This window comes from Lepidothrix coronata, unplaced genomic scaffold (genome assembly GCF_001604755.1).
Source record: "Lepidothrix coronata isolate B3197 unplaced genomic scaffold, Lepidothrix_coronata-1.0 Scaffold1, whole genome shotgun sequence".
Taxonomy (NCBI): Eukaryota; Metazoa; Chordata; class Aves; order Passeriformes; family Pipridae; genus Lepidothrix; species Lepidothrix coronata.
This window is the reverse complement of record NW_016690181.1, coordinates 17,187,435-17,212,855: the sequence shown is the minus strand read 5'-3', so window position 1 is coordinate 17,212,855 and position 25,421 is coordinate 17,187,435. Positions and strand designations below refer to the sequence as shown.

Sequence of the window (25,421 nt, the reverse complement as noted above, 5' to 3'; positions counted from 1 at the left end):
GACCTCCCTCACAAACCTCTAGGAGGAAAATCCTTTTGTATTTTCAAGGCAGGGATTTTTTTTACTAATTTTTTTGTTGTTTTTGTTTTGGCAGGTTGAACGACACAGAGAACACCTCATTAACTACATAATATTTTTGAGAATAACACCTTTTCTTCCCAATTGGTTTATCAATATAACATCTCCTGTAATCAATGTGCCATTGAAAGTGTTTTTCATTGGCACTTTCCTAGGTAAGAATTGTGGCTTGTGAGCCATAGTTTGGGGTGGCCAGAAGAAGGGGCATGATTTCTCTCTCCCTGTATGTGTTATTCATCTGAGATCACACCTACCAGATAGCTGAAAGATTCCACAAGAATGTTGTTTCTATGTGTGGAGCTTATGGCAGCAAAAGATTTTAGCAGTTGGGACTGTTCTGATGTCCTGCATGAGAGGTGATGAGCCCAGGCTTAATTACTTGCTTAAGGAAACACATATGAACACTTTATTAGTAACATTTTGTTCTGCTCCATGACTGTAATACTTGTGAACAATTACATGCTCCTATTTTGGGCTCAGCATGGTTGCATGAGGATGTACATGATGTTAATCTGAAGCGTTGTTTCTCAGCTTCCCACTCCATGTTGTCCATTAAAACACGTCTCCTGAGGAGTGAATTAATAATTTAATTAACGTAGTGCTAAAGACTTTAAGTTTTTTTATTGGCATATTTTTGCAAACACTTTTTAATCTGGTTAGGAAACAATCCATATTTTGCCTTTATGAACTTAAATAAAATCAGTTTGTAAAATAGACAACCTGCAATCTGCAGACTCTAAAAAGCAGAGATTATTTGCTTAGACTTGTGTTTGTGTTAAAAAATGGTGTAAACCCAGTTCTTTTGATAAGTGTTTTTTGTCTTTGACTTCTGTATTTACAGCCCTCTTAAAAAAAAAAAAAAAAGCACAAGGTGACAAAATCTCAAACTTTTGGTGTTAGAAGTTGGATGACTAATTTATGGGTTTTTTTCACCCTAACAAGTTGGTTTTTTCATCCTTTCCCTGCTGCAGGTGTGGCACCACCGTCTTTTGTAGCCATTAAGGCAGGAACAACGCTGTACCAGCTTACAACAGCAGGGGAGGCTGTTTCCTGGAACTCTGTTTTTGTTCTCATGTTTCTAGCCATCCTCTCCATCCTACCAGCTCTCTTCCAGAAGAAACTGAAACAGAAGTTTGAATAAGGATCAAACTGGACCAGAATTTCCCATACTTCATCTCAGGATCAGCACTTCTGATATTTGTATATTTGCTTTTCTATTGGATCTTAAGCAATTAAAGGGGAGGCTTGTAATTGATAAGAATGTCTTTAAATGAACACATGGCCTTAAACGGAAGGAACTGTGTTCAGATATGTACTGCATATAGTTTTGTAACCAAACCATCAGTGTTTTGCTTTGGGAGGGTGTGTGTGTGTGGCTCTCAGAACGAGGGAAGTGAAAACATAGATGTAACATCTTGCTCTAGTTATATGCAGAGCAAAAATTGTAATGTGCTGATGCTTTCTAACACTTGCAGGAAAAAAACCTTAATTACCCAGTCCAACTTTGTAACATTCTCTGTAGGCTTGCATGTGATCTGGTCTGAGAGCATTTCTCACTAACAATATTTCCCTTCTTTTTTGCCTTTGGGAGTTTCAAAATAATAATATAAGAACGGTGCTCAATCAGAAACAAAGGTTCTTTGCAGTACTTTAACTACAATGTTATTCTCATCCTGTTTGTTTACTTCTATTTATTAGTGCTGTGTGGAATTAAATACTTGAACCTACATCTGCTTTACTAACTGGATTAACAAAGGCAAAGTGTCACATCATTCCTTCTTGTCCTCTGTTAAGTTTTATTCTGGGAGAGGATATAGAAAGGGAGAGAGCAGCTTAGAATTTTTATCTTGGCTGGCTGATGATTCTTAAGTTCTAATTTTAATTTTTTTCATGTTTATTATTTTGCCAATATTTCACTTGCATAGATTTATCCTGCCAATTTAAAGTGATCGTATGGTTATATAAAACTTTCAGTTCTCAAGTGATTTAAAAATGCTTAAGCAGTGTAATATTACCATTTCTCAAGCAATATGTAAAGACTATAAAATTCTTCATTGCAGCTTGTTTAGCTAGAAGAAATGTCAGGTACACAAACTGGTGCAGTTCCTGTTAAGTAGCTGATCCCAAATAATGTTCAAAGCACCATGTGACAGCAGGCTCTCGTGTCAGTGTATATAAAGATGAAAGGAGGGTTCCATTGTCTCCTAACTCAGTAACTGGCAATGGGCAACCAGCTCTGGTTCACCTTCAGGAGAAATACGTGTGAGGTATGTGATACCTCTCCCTGTGTGCTTCCAGCTGTTGTAGTTTTTGTGTTGTCAGTGGAATCCCATGAAACGAGGCCCTGACCAGTGAGGAACTGGGGAGTGCACTGAAGTTTTACCCCTCTGAAACCAGTGCTGCTGACATGCTTTAAGTTGGTGCCCCTGCAGTGTCTTGCTGAAATGGGAGTCAACACATCAGCATGTGCTCCAGTTCCAGGGTTTATTTGTCTGTGTCCTCGTGTTAACTCATGATCATATCACAGATCTTTGAGATGTAAGAGAACAGTTCCATAAATGTGATAGTGTAAAAGGTACTGGTACCTTTAAATGGGTTTATTCATTTTGTAACATAGTTAATTGACTCTTTCGTTTCATCACAGTATTATATGTAAATATATAGTAAATACTATTGATACACTATTTGTCTTTTATTTAAATCTGGGCTGCACAGTTAATGGTATTTTTTACATAAGGAATTCATATCAGTTCAGTTTGCAAATTTATTGTAAGATCATTCAGCTTCAGCAATTATTTTGTTATATAGAATTTACTCTAAAAGTGTACTTTGGCATTTAAAACTGAACAGTGATTACTTTTATTGCTGCTGTTCTAATCTCCAGAGTTCCTCTACCCAAGGGATTTATTCCATAGTAACTCTGAGTGTGAATTTAGCTGTGTGAGCCAGTGTCCCCTGGACTACTGAGTATGAAGCTGCTGTAGATTTACAGCCTACTTTTCTGCATAGTTAATTTTTCATGCAGATGAACTCTCAGAATAAATTACCTACTACTTACTGTCCAGTGGCTTTTGTCTAAATTTCTGGTCAATAACAGATGCTGTTGTAAAATCCCTTCTATGCTGTGTAAAGCCAATGTTTTGGTGGAACCTTGACACTAAAGAAGGAACTGAGCTATGTTTCAATCTAACTATGCTATCACTTGACTTTTTCACTGAGTTCTGTTTCACTGTGTAGATGGGATCAGGCTTTGTTACTCAAAACCTGTGTTTGAGCCATAAGACTGAGTTCCCATCACAATGACTAAAAGCCTTAAAACCTTAAAAAGGTTGAAAATAAGGTTCTTTATTTTTTCAAAACCTTAGCATTTTTTTAACCTGTCCCTTCCATGTTTATCTTCAGCTGCCAACAGCCTGAAGTGGTTCCCTACCCCATGAAGACTTCTGAGGGTTTTGAAGAGTAAGGCAGGCCTTGTGAAAAAGGCAAAGAAAAGCACTGTGCTGTGGAATACTGTACTAGCCTACTCTTTCCTGTAGGGAATCCAGCAAGTGATCCAAGAGAGAGCCGTAACATTTTGGCAGAAAAACAGCGGCTACCAAGAAACTTAGCAGGAAATCAGAAAGATGTAGCTTTGTTTTTTAATTGCAAGGGATTTTGAGCTGTTAGGTGACCTGTTTATCTTCTGGAATTTTTTGTGATACCTGCATGACATCATTACTAAGTGTCTCTTTATTTGATAATAAAGCTATTATATAAAATATGAAGCCCTGTATTTTTTGAGTATCATGAAGCATGCTGAACTTCCCACTAAGTTTAATTTTTTATTAACCTGTTTAAAATGGGTGAGTTCTTCCTAAATGGTATTTTTAATGACTGATTAAAAATTAAGCTGAGCTGATTACATCTGTAAATGAGATTAATTATGTTTCTCCCTTTATTTCAAAATAAGTAGGTAAACTTGACTTCCTTTTTTCTCTGAAATTGATTTCTCATATACAGCAGTAAATTTGAAAAGTCCTTCTGGTTTGCACTGGAAGGCAACTGGATATAACTTGTTTTATCTCCTCAAATAAAACTATTTGCATAATTTGCCTTTTTTTATTTGCATTAATTCCTGATGGAAGGCCCCTGTGCCAAACTTTTTTCAGCTTCATTCACCTTCCCTTAATATTCTGTCAAGCCCAGTTTATGAAATGCTTTTTTTCCTCTTGTATTGAAAGCTTACTGAAAGGGTAAGACAGAAGAAGTAAAAGTTTAAAAATGAGAAGTCTTTAAAATGCTACTGAATGATGTTGTTGTGCAAAGTCAAAACATGTTTTTTGTTTTTAGGTAACTGAAGATTTTTATGTGTTGTTCCTGAGAATTTTCATCATGTACAGTTTCTGTCCTAACCCAGTTTTATCACAGTAACTAAAATGCAGTGTGTATTGCTCCCTTTGAGGGATGCTGCCTGCCTCATACTGCAGTGTACTCTGGATGAAGCTCAACAAGCAGCAGAATCAACGCAGCCAGGTACCTGATCAAGGACTCAAACACCCAGAAGCTCCTGCAGGTCCACTTTCAGTTGTAAGGACTAACTGTAATAGAAGCTTCTGTGAGAGCTGTTGATACAGGAATGAAATCCATACCTCTAGTGTTTTCCACTGGCAATACATTCGAAAGGAACAAACCAGGATTTCTTCAGGTTTCTTAGTCACATTTTTTCTTTCATCCTTGTAAGTGGTAGCAGTGTAGTAATAACTCTGGGAGTAGTGGGAGCTAAAGCACTAAGAATCAGACCTTCTAGTCAAACTCCTCCATTTAAAATCCTTTGGCACAGTGAACAGATCCTGTCCCAGAAGTGCTTGTCCATTCCTTGGCATCCACTACAGAGCCAGCGCCAGAAAGGAGAAGTCAAACCATCCCTTAAATACTTAATGAACTACTTTTTATAATGTGGGACAATCTCTTTTGCAGGATTACAAAATTGGGGATGTTTTTTTTCCTCCCAGAAGACTGAAATGACAAAAAACTTTCCTTCTATCATAAGTAGTGGGAAATTTGTGAACCGTGTGTTTTAGTATCGGAGTATTAAGAGGGAAATGAAAAAAGTTTTTACAGGAGAGCAGGGTCCAGAGTGAGTTTTGCAAAAATTACTCTGACTGTTTTTATGACCAATTGATGTCTTGCAGTGACAGTTATAATTCTCAGCTGGTGGCTTTATAGCTCCAGGTCACCCAAAGAAAGATGTTATGGCCTGTTAATAATGGCAATTAATATAAATAAGAGCATAATATATTTACTAACATACTATAACTCCCCTCCCAGTTCTTAAAAATACTCCACTTAGTGTAATAATTCACGTTTCCTTGTTTTATAGTACACAAGGAAGAATCTGGGTCTGAATTCCAAGAGCTAATTCAGTGACTGGTGTATATATGAGAAGCCTCATAAAAGCTCCTTTCTGTAGTTAGTCTTCCAAACACAGAGAATTCTGCTCAGGTACAGCTGTAGGACTTCAATGATCTCTTCGCAGCCTTAAAAGGTTAGAAGGCTCTGGAGAGGGGTGGGAGTGCTGAAGTGGGAAATAGCTTTGAAAAATCTGCCTTGTAATTAAGATCTAACGTTACAATCGTAACTCCTGATTTTTCTTTTACAACCTAGCCCTGAGCAGTTGTATCCAAAACCTGGAATTTGCAATGTTTACTGTACTTGGAGGAATTCCATGTCATGAAGAAGTATTCTGAGCAGATCACTAAATCATTTGTATGTTTGACTCTTTTGTTCTGTGTTAAACTGATTTCTCATGACTGTGAGAATTACAAACTCCCAGTCAACCCAGAATTTTTGCAGGATTTGCTTCTACAGCTGGATTCCTAGAAGTCTATGCAGCCTGATGGGATTCATCCAGGAGTACTCAAAGAACTGGCTGGTCATCATGAGACCTCTCTCGATGATTTCTGAATGGCCTTGGGAATCTGGAGAGGTCCCAGTTGACTGGAAGCTGGCTAACGTTGTCCCAGTATTCAAGAAGGGCAAGAAGGATGACCAGGGAAACTACAGGCCTGTCAGTCTCACTTCAGTGCCTGGTAAAATTATGGAGAAGATTACTCCGGGAGTTACTGGAAAACACCAGGAGGGCAATGCAGTCATTGGTCACAGCCAAAATGGCTTCATGAGGGGAAAGTCCTGCTTGTTGAACCTGATTTCCTTTTATGACAAGATAAGTCACCTAGCTGACCAAGGGAGAAGCCAGTTGATGTGATCTGTTTGGATTTCAGTACAGTTTTTGATACTGTCTCTCACAGGATCCTTCTGGACAAAATGTCCAGCCCACAGCTGGATAAACACATCATGTGGTGGGTGAGCAATTGGCTCATGGGTCGAGCACAGAGGGTGACAGTGAATAGGGTGACATCAGACTGGTGACCTGTCACTAGTGAGGTTCCACAGGGCTCCATCTTGGGCCCTGTGCTCTTCAACATCTTCATAAAGCACTTGGGCACAGGACTGGAAGGGATACTGAGCAAGTTTGCAGAGGACACTAAACTGGGAGGAGCTGTTGACTCCCTGGAAGGCAGGGAGTCCCTGCAGAGAGACCTTGATAAATTAGAGGAGTGGACAATCACCAACCACAGGAAGTTCAGTAAAAGAAAAGTGCTGGATTCTGCACCTGGGATGGGGCAACCCTGGATGTACAGACAGACTAGGGAATGAGAGGCTGGAGAGCAGTGCTGCAGAAAGGGACCTGGAGGGGTCCTGGTTGTTGGCAAACTGAATGTCAGTCAGTAGTGTGGTCTCTAGGAGGTGGAGAGAAGAGGGACAACGCTGCTTGGGAGCGTAAGAAGTGTTCAGTGCCTTGAAGTGACAGTTGTGCTCTGATCTGTGCCCTGATGGGGGTGATCTGGTGTGCAGGCTGTATGCCAGAAGTCTGTTGTGTCCGTGTCACACCAAATGCATGGTCAATAAGCAATCGCAGCCAGTTCCCAGTGTCCAGTTTTGCAGACTGGAGAGGATTGCTTTCATGGTAACAGTCACTGCTTTGATTTTTTTTCCTTAAAGAATACAGGGTAAATAACCTAATTAGAGTCATTAGAAGGTGCCTCATACAATCAGGACCCTGACAGCTGCAGCGATCTGTTTGTGTTTTGAGCTCTGTTACCTTTCTAAGCTTAGCTCATCTTGGGAAACAGCTGCCCAGAAAAAAAGGAGATACCCTATTTCAGCCTCTTTCAATTCTCTGAATGAAACTGTAATTTGCTGTTGTGGTTTCTTATTGCTTATTAAATAAACTCTTCCAATAATCATGACCGTGATTGCTGGCAAAGTAAATCTGATTTAACTAGCATGAGGAATAATCAAGACATCTTTGCATTAAGTTCCATCTTCACTATTTTAAAAAGACTTTATTCTCTTTGACTTAAGGCTTGAGCTTGAAAGTACCAGTCTTTGCCATTGAAAACAGCAGCTGAATCAACACTGATAGTCTTGCCAAAGACAATGAATCATTAAATGTCTTTATGATTCTCTGGCTAAAGAGTCATAGTTTGCACAGAATTCACCTTTCCACAGATTTTTCTCAACATCATAAAGAATACTTGGAAGAATTTGTAACGTAGTCTAGAGTGCTGTTGCCTCAGTCAAGGACATCTAAACCACTTGCAAAGTTTCCTGATTTCAAGAATTGCCATATTTTGGGTGTTTCCTGCAATGGGAACATTGCTCAAGATTAAAACTACTGGCCTTTGAATTAAACATCACAGATGTTTGTGGTCACTAGGCAAGAGTATGTCAGAAAATAAGTCATCAGGGACGAAAAAGATACAATAGAAAAGAGACAGTCATTGACAAAATGGGAGGAGAAAGCTCTAGGTATTCAGGTAGAGCTGCTGGATGCACAGATTTAAGAGTCTGTAAGTTGGCTGGGAACGCAAAGAATTTATCTGACAAAGTATGAATGAGCCTTCCACAGCAAAAATTGTGGTGACTGTTATCTCTCTTGATTAATTAACCCTTTGGTGGTTCTGGTTCAGCAAATTCCACTCATCTTGTCCCTTTCTTGTAGCAATTCAAAGCAAATCTGAGGTTCTTAGTCTAAGACTCTCCTTTTAAAAAAGCATTTCTTGTCCCTTACTCTGTTGCGTATCAAGGCACATGTGCATTTAAATATTGCTGCTCAACAGTATGTCTGGTAATTCTCTGCTTACTTACTGGCCCATCTAACTTTATTTGCTAAATCTTCTAAATACATGGTTATTGCTGGAACAGTTACAGTGCAAGTAAGAAAAATTTTTTATTTCCCCATTTGACAAAAATGGGGAAATATTTCTTTATTTGACAAAAAAAGCTCCTGCCAATATCTGTGCCTTTTTTACAAGGCCTTCTGAGACCCTTGGGCTGTGACTTTTGTTTGTAAGGGTTAAACTGCAGTTTAGGCTTACTCAAAAAAAGTTTACCATGTGCTGAATAGTTGTCCTTTGCCACATCGAAAGCAGATTGAGAAGTAAAATGTGCAAAAAATGGATAGAGAACATAGCAGAGTAAGAGCAACCAGATTTAGCAAGTTCTGTTCTCTGTTGTGTCTTCTGCACACCACCAAGCAGACTCAACATAATCTAAATGTGCTTATTATAGAGTTAACTTGAACCTTTCACTCTATTATTGCTCCTACCCTGCCATCTTTATTGAAATCTTTCCCTGAAGTTTACTAGTGGTTTAAAACTGAACTGTCAGTCAAATCTAACCAAGATTTTCATGCACTGATAACCAATTCAGTCTTAATCAAGTGACTACTGATAGCACCAGTGTTTCCCACAGTTGTTCCTATTTCCAAGAAGGATGGTAATGCTCACTGGGCCCAGTGGTATAAGAGCTTAATTGTTGTACTGCAAAAGGCTGTAAACCATTGGTGGTCTTACATGTGCTGCTGTCTCCAGTGCCCACAGAGAACTTGGTATGTCTTGGTAATGAAAACTCAAATACGTGAGGTTTCACATACTTGGTAGTGAGTTCTATTTGGTGTCTGATCAATTCAGCATTAGGGATGCAACCTTAACTACTTGGGCAGTCCTAGGTCATAAACCTTAAAGACTGCAAAGTTTTAATTTCTCCTTTTATAAGCCCTACAAGATAGGTAAGAATTCAGATGCAAATGCCACAAATAGAGAACTGAGAGAGAGGAAGGGGAACTACTTACAGATCTAATTTTAGAATAATGAGGCCATCCCAGGTACCTTTATGGTCAGTGGCAAGAGTGCTGTCAAGACAGACCATATGTGCACATTAGTAGCCCTTCAGCAGCTTGGTTTGGGTCATTCTTCCTTTGGCTTGTCTTCCTTTCCATGCTGGGCCAGAGTGTGGAATGGATTTCACACAGCTGTGGAAGCCCAACTGTTAACAGAGATGCCTGTGATGTTAATCCAAATAGGAAAAAGAAAGCCCTCTCAAAACCAAATAACCTTCAAAGCACTTCCCCTGCACCCACCCTCCCTCCCCGTGACCTGGGCCATTTCAGGGCACGGCTGCTCCAGGAAGCTGTGGAGTCATGACACGATTGGGGCCACAGCCCTTAGGGAGAGGCGATGGGAAGCTGAAGGTGATGGGAGGACCCAAGCCCAGAGGTGCTTTCAGAGCACCACCACACTGATCTGTGCCCTGAGCAAGTGGCCCCAGCAGCGCTTTCCTGTCCTCTGTGTCTGGTTCTGGTTCCGTACAGGAGTCGTGGAGCTCCTGGAGCGGGTCCAGTGGGGGCCAACAAAGTTGATCAAGGGACTGGAGAATCTCTCCTATGAGGAAAGGCTGAGGGAATCGGGCCTGGACACAATAGATTGGACTCAATGATCTCAGAGGTCTCTTCCAACATAATTGATTCTGTGATTCTGTTCAGCCTTGAGGACAGACAACTGAGGGGGGACCTCATCAATGTCTCAGTATCTGAAGGGAGGGTGCGACAAGGATGGACCAGGCTCTGCCCAGTGGTGCTGAGCAATAGGAAATGAGACAATGGGCAGAAACTGATGCACAGAAGTTGAACATGAGGAAGAACAAGAGGAAGAACTAAGTGACCGCACCAGAACAGGTTGCCCAGAGAGGGTGTGGAGTCTTCCTCGCTGGAGGTATTCAGACGCAATCCTGTGCTCTGCGATAACCCTGCTCGAGCAGGGAGGTTGGACCAGATGACCTGCTGCGGTCCCTTCCAGCCTGGCCCATGCTGTGGTTCTCAGTTGGGAGGGGGCAGATCCCGTTCCCGAGGCTCTCACTGGGGCAGCGCCGCGATCCCCCGGCACCGCCGCCCCCTCGCCACGGCCGCCCCCTCAGGCAGGCCCGGCGCGAGCACCAGCAGCAGCATGACGTCACCCCCCACGCGCAGGGCGCACGCGCGGCGTTGCGGCGCGCGGTCGGGCCGCCCCCCCGCGGGAGCAGCGGGGGCCGTTCCCACAATGCCGCGCGGCGCCGCCCGCCCCGCGCCGCCATGGAGGCGGCGGGAGCGGCTGCCGACCCCGGCCCCGCTCCCGCCCGGCCCCGCTCCCGCTGAGCCCCGCGCTCCCCTCGGGAGGCAGCATGAGCGGCGGCGGCGGCGGCGGTGGCGGCGGCGGCTCCTCGGCACCCGGCCGCTTCGCCGACTACTTCGTCATCTGCGGGCTGGACACCGAGACCGGGCTGGAGCCGGACGAGCTCTCCGGTGAGTGGCCGCGGCCGGCGCTGCTCGGAGCGGGACTCGGAGCTGCCCCCCCGTCCCCCTGCCCCCGGGCGCTGCGGCAGCAGCTGTGCCCGCCGGGCGCCGTGCGGCTGCCCCGGGCGTGCGGGCATGGCCAGCCGTGCCCGCGGGAATGGCCAGCCGTGCCCGCGGGAATGGCCAGCTGTGCACCGACACAGGGTGCTGGTGCGAGTGACCGAGCTCGGCAGAAGTGCCGCCGTGATCCGCGCTGTGCGGAGCGCGGGCTGAGCGGCGGCCCCGCCGTAGCCGAGCGCAGCCCCATCAGCGATGTCCTGCGCGCTCCTCGCAGCCCCGCGGCGTGTGTCAACTTCTGCTTGGGCATTCGACACGCACAATAAATCGCATTTTGGAGAGAAAAGCGAAGACCGTTTTGGTGTTCTGTGTTACGTTTCGTTGTAGCACAGGATAAGAATTTTCTCCCATCAGAATCCGAAAAGAAGTCAGGTTAGGAAGTGGTTGCTCTGCTGTTGGACGGGAAGGTTCACACCAAATACGCAGCTAAACCATGTCAATCTGTACCATAGCACTGTGTCAAAACAGTGTTTTTAAGGTTAAAAATCAGTCCTGTGTTTTAGCAGCACCTCGGTTCAGCTTTATTCTCGCTGTACCGGCCTCAGTTAAATCAGGTTGTTGCTTAGCATCTCTGAGTGTTCAGAAAGCCGAAGGAATGTGGTGGTGAATACCTGTGTATTTGAGCGCTGAACTTGACCAATATTACATTCTTTCCCCCCCCCCCACTTGTTTTTGTTTTTATTAGCTCGCTGTTATAAGATGTCATGAGGGTTTTTTTACAACATTGCATTTAAGCCCTCCTCCACTAAATAAATGCTTGTTTCTAGTAGAGTGAAATTTGTGTTAATAGAACTGACTTCTTACATTGAGCTGTCGTAAACTTTGGCTATGATGGAAACTCTTTTTTTCTCGTTTAATGACTTCAAACAAATTTTCTCTTATGTCTCTCATGCTGAGCAGTACCTTACCCTAAAAGAATTCATGTTTGTCTAATGTTAAAGTAACTGTAGGCTACAGTTTGAGACTTGAAGAGTAAGTACAGCATAACAGTCTGCTCTGTAATGGCACTGTAAATTACAGCATCAATTTCATTTAAGAAATCCAAAGAACAAAATGCAGTACAATTTAATTGAGGGATATATGAGATTCCACAGATTTTTTTTTAATTAAATGACAAATGAACAAAGTTTCTAGATTGAAAACAATTAAAAAGATGTTAATTTTGTTATGCATTTACTATAAATCTATTTATATAATGTAGTGCAAGGAACACTCAGTAATGTTCCCTCTTCTTGGTGGGAACTTGAATAGGTCTCCTCACATAATTCAATTTAAAACCAGCAGTGCATTACTTTGGTCTAGCTATCTAATAGTAAACTGGAAGACATCAGTGCCTTTTTTAAAATATTCTGTCAGAGTGAGCAGGTCTGAAAGCTGGAGCATGGTGTTCTTTCTGTATTTGCTCTCCTGGTCAAGGACTACATTTACAGTATGTAAAACTGTAGTGTGTGATGTATCTTGGTCTCTGCTATTGCACCATCGTACTGTAACAGTGTTGCTTGTGACAAGGTGTGGGTTTTGGGGGAGAATAGTTTTTTTTATTTATAGGGGAGACATATTTTTGCATGATTTGAGGAAAGGTTTTAGAAGATGGGGCGAATGGGGGGAGGAGGATGAATTTCTGATAATGTCACAGCATATGAGATAGCTGGAATTCTGCTGCATTTTCTTGAGTTTGTTGTGTTATTAATAATGCATGACAGTGTGACTGATAATGCTTTCAAACTGTGTCTTAGGTTGTAGCCTCCTAAAGCGTCCACTGATAAAAATGGAAAGGGCCTCTGTTGATTTCAGTGGGTTTTGGATAAAGCTTTGAAACACTTTGTACTTCCTGGAAGCCTTTCTTCTTTGAATGAAAGGGTTATTGTGCACTGTGTTTCCCCCCCCCCCTTCTTATTTCTATGCTGCAAAATAGATTCTGAATCCTTGTACTGTTGAAGCAATTCGCCTCATAAGTGCCCATTGTTGGGGGAGAGGCGCTGGCACTTCAGCTGGTGGGTGCAGGGGTGGGAGCGGGACCGGGACCGGGATCCTTCCCCAGCTCGGTGAAGCCGGGCACGGCGGGTCCCTCCAGGGCTTTCCTGCGCCAGGGCTGCCGGAGCTCAGCCTGGCATGATGTCATCGCTACCCCACCGCCGCAGGGAGCCGGCGGCCGCTGCCAGGGCCTCCGGGGATGCTGCCGGCAGACTTTGTTCTCACCAGGCTTGATGAAGCCGTGTTGAGGTGTTCAGCCTCAACGTCGGTGATACAGCGTTTTCTGCAGACTTAGAAATGAAGCATAAGCTCGTGGATTGATGCTCGGTCTAGTTACTTTGTTTGGAGAGACACCTCTGATGGCGTTTTTCCTTTGTATGCTGGGAGCTTACTGAATGGCACAGCTGTAATGCTTTTTCCTGAAAAAGTTGGCTGGCTGATGGAAAATGCATAGAATATGTGTGTATGTATATATGTTTGTTTTCTCTCAATGTTGTGAGAAACCCTCTATTTGGGACTTTGTAGTTAGTGTGGGTTAAAGATTCTCTGTTGCCAGGGCTTTTTTATCCCCCGATTCAGTTCTGGGCATCCTTTCTTATTTTGATAATTGTGTTCCCACCAGGTAACGTGCTAAAGGAGATAGGAGAAATTTGCTCCTAGGTGGTAGTAAAACAAAACAAACAAAACCCCCAACACTGGATAAAGCTTAAGCTCCAGTGTCAGCTGCTAAGATGCATTTCCACATTTCCAGATGGTGTTGATATGCCAGAAGTGATGACAGAAATCTCTTAAGTACACTGTGAGGTCTGTTACAGGTAGATTTCCTTCATAGAGCAAATCACAGAAGGGTCGAGGTTGGAAGGGACCTTTGGCAGTTGTTGGGTCCAACCCCCCTGCTGAAGCAGGGCCACTTAGGGCCAGTTGCCCAGGACAATGTCCATGTGATTTTGAGTATCACCAAGAAAAGAGATTGCACAACCACTCTGGGTGACCTGTGCCGGTGCTCAGTCACCCTCACAGTGAAAAGGTGTGTCTTGATGTTCAGATGGAACCTCCTGTGTTTTGGTTTGTACCCATTGCCTCTTGTCCTGGCACGATACAGAGCCTGTCTCTGTTATCTCTGACATTAACAAGATTCTCTCCTGAGCCTTCTCTTCTAGATGCTAAACAGTCCCAGCTCTCAGCCTTTCCTCATATGGAGATGCTCCAGTCCCTTATTTGTCTTTGCGGCCCTTTGCTGGGCTCTCTCCACCGTATGTCTATGTCTGTCTTGTGCTAAGGAGTGCAGAACTCCAGGTGTGGCCTTACCAGTGCTGAGTAGAAAGGCAGGATCACTTCCCTTGGTCTTCTGGCAATGCTTTTGACCAATGCAGCCCAGGATACCATTTGCCTTCTTTGGAGCAAGGGCACATTGCTGGCTCCTGGTCATTCTGGTGACCCCCAGGAGATGATGAAATACGTCAACTCCCAAAAATCTTCTGTATGTAATATAAAGTATTGTAATGCTGCAAAACTATGATAGGACTTCTTAATTTAGGTTATATGACTGTGCCCTGGAAAGGTAAAGAGACTGAAGCTATACCTTACCTTCCAGGTGGAGTCCCTTATCTGTTGATTTGGTTAGATGTGATCTACCTATCTGTTCATGGGAAACCTTGCAGTGTATGGAATGGTTGGAGTTTCTGTTCTATGTTCTTTTTCACTGAAGGACTTTGTTTTCTTTTTCTCCTCTGTGGTGCATTAGTTTTTAACAATCATTTGCCAGTGGAGTTTGTTTATTATGGAGTGGCAAAGCAAAGGATCAACTTACCATTGTGTAACGCATACGTGTAATTGTAGTCTTGGTATCTGTAGTTTTCTGCTATTAAAAGCATGGAACTTGGATCCAAATATCTGGACACTACAGTGTAGTCTAAAATTTTTTGTTGCACATGCCTTAGTCTTGAATGTCGTGTCATAAAGATTACAGTAGTTATTGCAGAAATAAATGTTACACAGCAGAAATAGTCTAAAGAAAAAAGAAAGAAAAGGCCTATAATCTATGAACATCAATGATTTAATAATAGGATTGTTTTTTAAAACATCCTACTTTGGAAGACTAAGACCAGTACTAAGACCTGTATTTTTTTTTTCTACCTGTCTTCCCAGTCTGAATTTGTTTTAAGGTTTGCCCCAAAAATTAATTTATTTAGTAAATGGACTTGTGTTCTTTTGTGAATGTCCTTATCATGGTACTTTGAATTGTCCATCTGGTCATGAACTTCATCTTTAGAGGAGGATGAAAATAGTGTTAGGTGAAGCCCATGTGTCCAGGAAATATCCTTCCCATAGACACCTGTGTGTGTGTAGATTATGTAGCATAACAAGGGTGGATATGAGTAAGGCATCTGTGGCAAGTAGCCACTCTAATTATTGCTGTGGTATGAAATTTTAAAGGAAGTTGATACCTGGTGTATGGTATTCACCTAGCTCCACTCAACCTCACCAGTAAGATAAAAATGTTGTCTCACCTCATCTCTCTGTAATTGAAGTATAATTATTTATCTATTTTATTGACTGCAGATTTAAAATGACAGCTCATCTTCATACATTTTCTGCTGGTAGGGTTTATTTTAACTGAATTCTGTATCAATATAAACTTTAAAAAAAGCATGGGTCTCATGAAATGATTGAAAGTATTTGCCACATATATAATCCGATAAAATCACTCAGTATTTTGGAATTAGTGTAATATTTCCATTGTGGTAGTCCATGAAGTAATGCTGTTATCAGCATCTGTGTTAGTTTCCAAGTTCAACACACTTAAATATTTGAAGACTTATTTTGCTGCAAAGGTATTTGTAAGGGGTAGCTAAAGGGAAAGAGGAGGAGGAAGAATTTAAAGTAACAGGTATAATTTTCCGACTGACATTTGACCTGTTTTGTAGTTTATTCTGTTGGGCACTTTTATCTTGGAATTAAGACATGGCATTTGGGGTTGGAGCCAGATGTGATTCCTGCAGTGAAGCCTTTCTGCAGTACTGTTTTTTCCTTGGGTAAATAGTGTGTGATTAAATTTCTCTGTATTTGCTGTGGTGGTAGTACCAACAACACTTGCTGCAGAGGTGAATTGCATTGGTGGGAGCCATTGCTTGATTTTTTCAAAGGCTGAAGTATTCTGTGATTGTGTGGTTTTGTTTTTGGTGAGGTTTTTTTTGTCCCTCTTCCTCTCTTTGTCCATAATGTGGATGGTATCCGTGCAAGCTTCCCACAGTTCCCGATGGTGGGCCTCTTCCCTTGGGGATTCATTCTGAGACTGAAAGGGAGGGTTTACGGTTTCTTTGCCTCCCTGAGGTTGCTGACCAAGGTGGTGTTAACTCTGTGGGAGGCCTCTCAGTAGCACCAAGGCTGAGACCACAGGATGTTTTCACATAGGTCACAGTGGATGGGCAGCAGATAGCAACAACTTTTGGCTGGACTTACACTGGCACATGTGAAACATTTTAATCCAGATAATACTTTATTCCAGTCTTCCCTACCCCCTCTATCTTTTCCCAAGGAGCTGGAGCTGTTTGCCATGTTTGAGTGCCAAAAAGGTCTTTTGTCTCTTTGGGAACTGAGGCAGACGTGCTGGGGTAGCTGATATGTAGAATAAAGAATGGCAGAGCTGATGTAAGGGGGAAGCAGCTGTACTTTGCTGAACTGCATTTGAAGCCACAGTTTATTGGTGGTGTTTTTGTAATGCCAATCTTGTCATTATCATGTTTGTATTTTAGGTTAAACTGAGCTGTGTGCTTTACAGAATCATCCCCTCAAAACTCACAAGGCTCTTCAGTCTTCTGTCCTTCAGTATTCAGTTCTAAATTTGGTTTACTTATAAGGCTCTTTGATACGGTGTGGGGGAGGAGAAAGGTTACTCTTGGTTTGAGAGTAAACTAAAGATGCTAGAAGTGTCTAAAGAACTAAAGTTTACAAGTCTGTCTTCTAAGTCTTTTTAAAAAGCCATAGGAATGGCTTTTTAAAGCAAGTGAAATCTTGACCTTGTACATGTAGTTTCTAGTGGAGAAGTCAAGGCTCTGATATTTTGTTTTCAGTCTGAAATGTGATTAATCAAATGGCCTTAATAAAGCAAGACATACAAAGATAGGTTGATTTGGCTTTTTGTTCTTTTGGGTTTTTTTGTGTTGTTTTGTTTTCTTTGCAGTTTTTTTTGCAAGAGAGAAGCTACACAAAGGGAAGATCTTAAGTGGATTATATGGGAAATACTGCCATTTGCAAACAATAAACTTTTTTTTCAGTAAGCCTTCAAGTTATTGATCCTGTAGTTACAAAACACCACAACTGCTTATCTGCCTGTTGACTTAGTGAAGTCCTACTTGAGTGTTCTTGGTAATGACTTCTCAGACTTATCTTTTGAATTCCCTCTAACCTGCAGGGCTCATGTAGCAGAAATGATGCACACAAAGTGACAGTGTCAGAAGCAATTACTTACTGATGCACGCTGTGCAGTAATTACTCTCTCAATTTCTTGACAACCATTTCAGATTTGTGGTTTGTAGTGAAGTTTGCAGCGAACTGGAATGTTATCCCTGTGAGGCTTAAAACATTATTGCACAGAGAAATTATCAAGCATTCTGGCACAAATTGATGAATGATGAAGAGCTTACTTGGAGAGCTTCTGCTCAAGGCAGTTTCTTAGTCTTTCGAGGAAAATGCTACTTTGGTTGTGGTTTGATGGGCAAGAGACCGTTGGTTTCAAACTTTCCTGTATAAGGGTGGAGTATCGCCTTTTTATTTAGTTTTTTTTTTTTTTGTTTCTTTGACTGGTTGTAAAAAAACCTGCACATTCAGGTACAATGTGTACATCTGTATTTACATATTTAATGTACATATAGATACTGAAGCATTTTAAGAAAGAAACTTTATTGCATTTCATGGATAAGTGATCTGCAGACAGATAACATGGCAGTCAAAAGCAACCTTTTAATTTTCACATGTAGCAACATTTCAGTGTTCGAGTGAGGAAAAAAGTTGGTTTTACAGAAACATATTCTTTCAGCATGACTTCAGGTGAGTTTGGAGGAGTTTTTTTGCAATTGTAGTTGCCTGTTTAGGTCCACAGTTGCATTCTGTTGCAGAAAAGTATGGGCAGAGATCTTGAGGTCACCGCAGTGTACTGATCTGTGCATTGCTTCTGTCCTCTACAAGCATAAATTTTTATGAGCTTTTCTACTATTTACATATTTTACTTATTCCTCCTTAACTTGATACTTTCAGCAAGCTCCCTTACCAACAGTTGTTTCCTGGGTTTGGTCCCCAGGCCCAGCAATATCCTACTGAGCTGTCATCAGAGTTACATTGGGGAAAAAAAAAGTCCCTTAACTTAACAAGGTTGGTGCCAGCTGTAGCCAGCATAAGCCTGTCATGTCCCTTTCTGGCTCTTTTATGTGTGTGTTCTGGGAGCTTGAAATATGAAATAGCTCATCCAAAAGTTTTGCTGAAGGCTGGTAAAATTTCTCTTTATCGGTATCTNTTAGTCACTTCTGATGAGATTTAATCTGGCAGAGATTTTATGGCAGCCGAGACCATTCGAACTGTAAGTTGTTGTGGTCTCTCTTTCCCTGTCCTTACTGTGGTTGTGGCCTCCTGCCTCCTTCCTGTTCATGAGGACTGTTGGATGTGGTTCAATCCAGTAGGATCCAGGGAGCACTGGGCCTTGTTGTGAGGCTGGTGATGCACAGCCACAGATTGGCATAGGTGCCCTGAAGCACAGCTCCTTTGGGGACCATATTCAACAAGTTCTTTAGACTGAAATCCATGTGGAGGATCTGCAGAACACTGACCAGACAGACCTCTGAGGAGTTTGTGATCTCGAGGGCATAAATTACCTTTGCTTTCTGAGTTGCTTTAATGTTGCAAGGTCATCACAGGCAGTGAGCAGTGGATGGATATTCCATGTTATCATGTCTGCTCTGGAAGTGTGCTCAGGATCCATGCACTATCCATCCCTAACAGAGGAATACTAACTTTGGATGTGTTAGTAGCCTTGAGGATATCTGCCATTTTACAGCTTAGGCCTCATAAACAGGGTCTAACCTGGACTTGAAAAATGAAGAAATCTGGATATATCCACTGAATGAGGTAAACTGAGTGGTGTTTTGATCATTCCAAGAGTAGTCCTGACTCTGTTGTGCTTGAGTGGCAGCATGCTCTGGGAAGTCCTTTTGTGGTGTGTATGTGTGGGGGGGTATTTGTTAGGGTTTTTTATTTGCGCATCTTTTTTTTCCCCTTTCTGTCATATAAAGTCTTCCACAGTTAAAACGATATATAACATAATGTTTTGTTTTCCTCAAGCTTGACCAGGGAAGGGATTTAACTCATAGTTTTGGTCTGTGGAACCACAAGCCATCATCTTTGTTTATGATTTTGATCAAAGAGGCGATGCGCAGTTATAAGTGGTTAACTTTGACCTGAGACTTGTATTTTCAGGACTGAATAAAAGTACTGGACTTTGTTCTTCCTATTCTAATCAGATTTTCATGTTGAAAATGAGTTGTTTTTTTTTTAACCAAACATGAATCATGCCTCGTGGAGAAGAAAGGTAAGCCTGATAGCTTGATAGGCTTACATGTAAAAAGGAGAGAGCTTAGGCGGTGTAGTAGGTGAGGTAAAGAAGGATATAGCCAGAGCAAAGATAAACTTCAGAGCCTGTCATATCTGTTGATCAAACTGTCAGCACATCTGATTAATTTTCTGGTGTTAGAAATCATTTCTATCAAGCAACTTGACTTTCTTACAAGACTTTTTTTGGAGGGAGCAGTTCTTATTAAGGCAGATTACTGCAAAACACTGTTTTCAAAGGTTACATAATAAAGTGAAGCATACTGGGCAGGACTGGTATACTGAGATGGTTGTACAGCTGATCTTTCTGTATTTTGCTGACCTCCGTATGTTAGTCCTCTGAGCTGGAGGGCAATGGGAGCACAGAAAGTAGGGACATTTGACTGGATGGGATATGCCACTGTAAAAGGAGACCCACAGTGGTTCAGGAGAGTTGACTGAGATGGTCTGTGCTCAGGTTTTCCTGAAGCAGTCTCACTGGATCTGCCAGTCTTAGATGGGCATGAGGAGAACAGCTGGTTTCTATGTTAAATATACTTAAAATATGCTTTTCTCAGCTTCTGTTGTATATTGCTATAATTGTATTCTATTCCACAGGTAAGCCCCTCCTTTCCTTTCTTAGTGTCTTCTGTTGCACATATTTCAGATCTATTGTGTAATGGAAATGGCGTGTCCCCCCCAGCCCATACGGCTGAGAACACGCCTGTTATTGAGACTCATAGGGCTGCTTCTGTTGTTTAGTTGGAAACAGAACTAAATATCTTTCTGGAAGTCTTTTTGGTGTGGCTAAAACAGAAAGAGTGGTTTAGTAAAACAATTCTGGTTTTAAGACCATTTCACTGAAAGTTTCTGCCAGGCGGTCTTGATTAAAATACGCTGTGTCCAGCTGCCTTACTGTGGTACTTGCAAAGGAGTACAAAAAGAAAAAATAAAGGAAAAAAAATGTTTAGGATGCTTTTAAAGATGCAAGCTGAGGACTTTTTCTTATTTATTTTTTAAAAAGCTGCTTTAGATTCTTGATAGTTTCTTCTGCCACTTCCCTGTCCCACCTCTTCCCGTCTTCCTTGAAGCAGCACCAGAACAATAAAAACAAAAGCTTTTGGTTTCCTGACCTTACAATCGCAGAATGCAGATGGGCTCAGCTGTTTTTCTGTGGTGCTTTAAATTCATTGTTGCAGCATTTGAAACTATTCCAGAGTGTGTGTGGCAATACGTTTTGTTATCGACTAGATGAATGCTGGAACTTAAATGATGAATGGATATCTATTAACTCCTAGATTTTAATTTGCCATAGAGGGCTTGGAAGAATTTATGATACTGAAGCAATGAATAATCAAGAGATTATTTGTATCCAGTGGAGTTTATACTAGATATCCAGTTAGCGAAATGAACTCTCATTTTTTATTTCACTTCACAGGGAGTTTCTTCATGTTACAATTTTTGAAACATTACTGTACTTGAATTTTGGAAAGCAGAAGAAAATAGGAAAACAACAGGAGCTTTTACAGCCAGCAGATTAGGGTTAACTCTCTTCTTTGTCCTTCTCACCTTTTTAGAAACTACAGTAGGAAGAATTGTATTGTCCATTGAGTGTTCACAGGTATGTTCAAAGGAATGTGTACTCCTGGGATTGGGATAAGGGATTGTTACAAGCAAGTTTGGCTTCCCTAGACGACAAACAGGAAAAAAATAAATTAGAGCCTTTTGTTGCTGGCTATTCTCTTTGTCTTATCTCCACCTCCTCTAAAGCAAGTCCTTCAGCTTTTACAGACCAGGGATGCCACTCCACCCAGCGTGCATTTCAGTTTCCCTTAAGATACACACCTAAGTGTGTTCGTATCCCATATTTGCACCTTTGTTTTAGAAAGGCAGACGGGACTTGCTTTGCCTCTGAGGTGTTCTGTCAGGGCAAGTGGAACAGTAACTTTCAGGGGAAGTCCCAGCTGTGAAAATCATCTGTTACAAATCCAGCGGGATGATGGTCGCTACAGACAGTGATTGAGACACCCGATTCCAGTTGCTTCAGCAGCAGTGCTGCAATAAAATAAAAGTGATCCTAAAGATTTTCTCATGTGGATAATTTGACCTGCTTTGAAAAGTGTTAAAAGTCCCAATTTCGGTAACAAATTAAGCGGGTCTAGCCACCGCTTGAGCCTACACTATGCCAGGTGGTCTTATCCCAACAGGGGGGAAGGGGGAATAGGAGTGCAGGACAGAGGGTTTATGTGTTGCCGGATAAAAGGCAAGAATTTGTCTTTGTGTGTATCTGAGCAAGAGGTTTGCTGGGGAAGGGAGTCCTCTCTAATGAGAAATACGTGCAGCTCTGCTTAGGGAGGAAGAACTGGAAGGAAGGAAACAAGTCATAATCTGAAAGCATTTGTCTATTGATGGAGTGGCTGTTTGCGTACAGATTTGGCAGCTGCAGCTTTTCTTGAGTCATGGTTTTTATTCCAAGAATTCTTGTTTAATGAATTTCTTACCTTAGTCTGCCAGACTTTGGATATTTATTTCCTGCATTGTAGAGAGGTGTGGTTGTTTTTTTTTTTTTTTGCAGTTACATATGGTTTAGTATTTTGTAATAAAATATTGGTTTAATATTTGTTAAAGAAGGAATCAGAGAAATTCTCTGTTTTATTTTAAAAATAAATTCTTACTATAATTATTGTAATTCTTACTAATTAATAGCTCTCTAGGTATGTATTGAAAGGACTCTGATATTAGACTGTGGGGTTCTGAAAAGTCAGAATGGTATTGCTCACCAGAAGGCTTGGTCTGAGGACGATTGCTGGCAGAACTGGGAATCCTACTGCTGTTTATGACATTAGCTGCTGGGTTTAGATTTAACCTAATTCTAAGTGTTAATTGTATCTTGGGAAATAATTCAGACTTTTTTTCCGTTGTGTTAGGCCCTTTGACAGGCATGGTCTTGCACTTACTCAGTTTTCACCCAAAACCCAAGAATGAGAAAGATTGTTTTCAAAATGTCCTATGATGACCATTTTCACTGAATTATGGCTTTGTGCTGTATTACATTTTCTAACTCAAAGCAGGGTAGAATTACGCTGTTCTCTGAGTACTGTTTACAGTTCATGTGCTGTTCAGATCCCCATGTTGACTGACTTCTGACTTGGAACCAACACTTGTGAAATGCTCTACTCTTTGGCTGTCATAATCACGTTTGGTTGTAGGGTTTTGTAGGGTCTTTTCAATCCTAAATTCAGTTTCTCTGCTGTGCTAGGTAATACAGGAAAGCTGCCATAAGTGTATGGTCCATAGTTTCTGTTCCTGGTACAGAGTCTCATTGTTCTTATTCATTTGTTAATTACAGCAATATGACTGTTTCATGTTGAAACTGTTTTATATTTAGTTTAAGACATTCATTTTAGTGGCAGCAGGAATTAATATACAGACTGTGTATGCTAAAAGATTTCAGTAAGTTCCTTTCTGTGGAAAATATAATGTTAGTGTTTTAATTGCATACTATTGAAGATTTTTTTTTTTATTTGAAGATGTCATGCACACAGTAAGTGTACACCAAGACAGAATTAACTGAATTAATAGCAGGCTATATCACAGGAATTTAAAGAAAGAAGCTGCTTGGCAGAGTGAAAGCAGCAAACCACTTAATCAGAATCAGTCGAGCTTTCTGAATGTCTTTGTTCTGTAATTACTTTGAGCATATCAGTGGACTCAATGAACAAATGAAGGTGGCAGTATTAATGATTCCTTAAAATCAGTCTTGCATTACCATTTAGTTTGTTTATTGGGCACTTTTTCTGGTAAGCAGGGTAGCCTCTTCCTACTTGCTCTCTATTATTAGGGAAAATTGAGCTTGACTCTACATCTGAAATAGCTGCTCCAACACATTTTCCTAGCTAGTATGCAAGGAGAAGTTCCTGTATACTTCTTAATCTGGCATAATCTTTAGAGTTGCAACACTGCAGTCACTTTCTAAAAGTTAAAACCAAATAGTAAATTGACAACGTGTACAAAAGGCTGTGATTCAGTGTACAAAAGATTTTGTTTGCAAAGTATACCTGGCTTGTTTTTAATCAAGTTTACCCTTTCTAATTAAGGACAGCTTAAGCCACTGTTCTGTACTAGAGAACTTTATTACGTGAAAACTTTTCACAGCAGGGTGGGATTTACAGAGAAGAATGATTGAGGTATTGAAGAAAAAAATCTGGGATTAGAAGCATTGTTACAAAGAAACAAACTACTCAGGAGAGAAATTTGAATTGTTAGAATGATGTAGAAGTGTTCTTGGGAATTTGCATTGGAAATGTGCATGCAATCCATCTGGATGTGTGTTACATCTGTGGCTGTAAAGCTATCTCAGAGGATGAGGATGATTGGCAGTCATAGCTTGAATTTCAGTACAGGTCTAGCTTTTATTTCATAACTCCACGTGGAGCTTTGACAGGAAATATGTTAGTACTTAGCATGGCTACATGTAGCTAATAATAGTGATGCAGCCATAAATTGCACTCCTCTGTGGTTCAGGTAGTAAACAGAACTTTAGAAAAGTTGTAGTCAAAAAAGGGAAGGGAATGGAGTGAGAGGGAAGTGCCTGTAGCGGCAGGGTTTTCAGTTTGAATTTCCAGCCTTTTAAAAAGGTCTTGTTTTCTTCTTTTGTTTGGTTGAGAATTAAAAATGTCATCTTTTTCACATACAAATACACTGTTCAGTTGAAACTAATAATTGTTTATATATTGAGAGGAGGTGATAAGTAGGTGAAGTTGCAAGTTGTATGACCTAACCATTTTTCTTATTACTGTGTTGGGAAGGCCTTTTTTTTTTTTTTAAATACTTTTCCTGAGGAGGAATACAGATGACAGTGGATCATATTTTTCTCTGGGTAAATCAGGAAAGAGCTAAAATTAGACCTTCAGAATTCATTCTCTTTATTCCCTCTCAAAGCTGAGGAAAGCTTGATACATAGTGTTTTGCAGGTTTTGAATTGAACGCTTTAATTCATTCCAGCATCTGTAACTTTTTTTTTTGTTTCTCTGTATAATCTTGCAGAAAAATGGTTTCCATTGATGCAGATATTTCCAAAGCAGTGCTGTCCTGCACAGGTTGGAAACTCCATGTAGTATCTCTGAATTTTTAAGTCCTGATTCTCATCAGACCAAGACACAGACACTGCTGTCCCCCACTCACAGGTTGAGCTGCAAGAAGAGTAACAGAGGCGAGGACAGGGAGCAGCACGAAAGTGAGAGCCAGAGAGGTTGCCAGCCTACACTACAAATCCACATGGTGATATGGCTTATGTTCAGTGTTAGGTGACTCAGTCAGGTATGAATAAAATCAGGTGTACTTGTCAGCTGAGCTCCGCCTGCCCAGGAAGAGACAGGTCAGTCTTGGACATCCCTCAGAGCCAAGGAGACTTCCTCAGAGGTTATGTCTAGCTGATGACTTCCCTTTTGTTAAGCAGGCTTAGTCTAATAACTTAAGTCTTTTATGCATGTCTTCTTAAATTATATGGTATTATGGTTTAAGCCCAGCCAGCAACTCAGCCGCTCGCTCCCTCCCCTTGGGTGGGATGGGCGAGAGAATCAGAAGGGTAAAAGTGAGAAAACTTGCAAATTGAGATAAAAGCAGTGTAAGAGGTGGAGTAAAAGCCACCTGTGCAAGCAAAGCAGAAAAGGAATTCATTCACCACTGCCCATGGTCAGATGGGATAGCTGTCCCAGCTGTGTCCCTTCCCAATTTCTTGTGTACCCCCCAACTTTCTTGCTGACAAGGTGCTACGAGAAGCAGAAAAGGCCTTGGCTCTGTGCAAGCATCGCTCAGCAGTAACAAAAACATCTCTATATTATCAGCCCTCTGTTCAGCCCAGATCCAAAACATAGCCCCATGCCAGCCACTGTGAAGAAAATGAACTCCATCTCAGCCAAAACCAGCACACAGGGTAACAAATGAGGAGAGAGCAATACAGGACTATGATGAGGCTGACTGCCTGCATAGTGTAACAGTGGGAATAGCTCGGGTGTGCCAC

The 25,421-nt window shown here is 41.5% G+C and overlaps 2 protein-coding genes and 1 long non-coding RNA gene across 7 annotated transcripts in view; 2 read left to right on the top strand and 1 right to left on the bottom strand.

Moving 5' to 3' along the window:
- Positions 1 to 3,842, top strand: part of TMEM41B (transmembrane protein 41B) — an 11,729-nt gene extending 7,887 nt beyond the window's left edge. For both annotated transcript variants that reach the window (XM_017812087.1, XM_017812095.1), the window contains exons 6-7: positions 95 to 233; positions 1,050 to 3,842. In XM_017812087.1, coding sequence (XP_017667576.1) covers positions 95 to 233; positions 1,050 to 1,219 — 309 coding nt within the window. In that variant the 3' untranslated portion in view covers positions 1,220 to 3,842. The remainder of the gene's footprint in view (positions 1 to 94; positions 234 to 1,049) is intronic.
- On the bottom strand, positions 241 to 10,377 carry LOC108495901. Its single transcript, XR_001874263.1, has 3 exons — positions 10,128 to 10,377; positions 9,254 to 9,447; positions 241 to 644 (listed from the first exon to the last, which is right to left on the bottom strand). It is a non-coding gene; the product is annotated as an uncharacterized LOC108495901 (long non-coding RNA).
- A 240-nt stretch (positions 10,378 to 10,617) lies between these two features.
- Positions 10,618 to 25,421, top strand: part of DENND5A (DENN domain containing 5A) — a 68,094-nt gene continuing 53,290 nt past the window's right edge. For all 4 annotated transcript variants that reach the window (XM_017810606.1, XM_017810588.1, XM_017810597.1 and 1 more), the window contains exon 1: positions 10,618 to 10,738. In XM_017810606.1, the coding sequence (XP_017666095.1) occupies positions 10,618 to 10,738 (121 nt within the window). The remainder of the gene's footprint in view (positions 10,739 to 25,421) is intronic.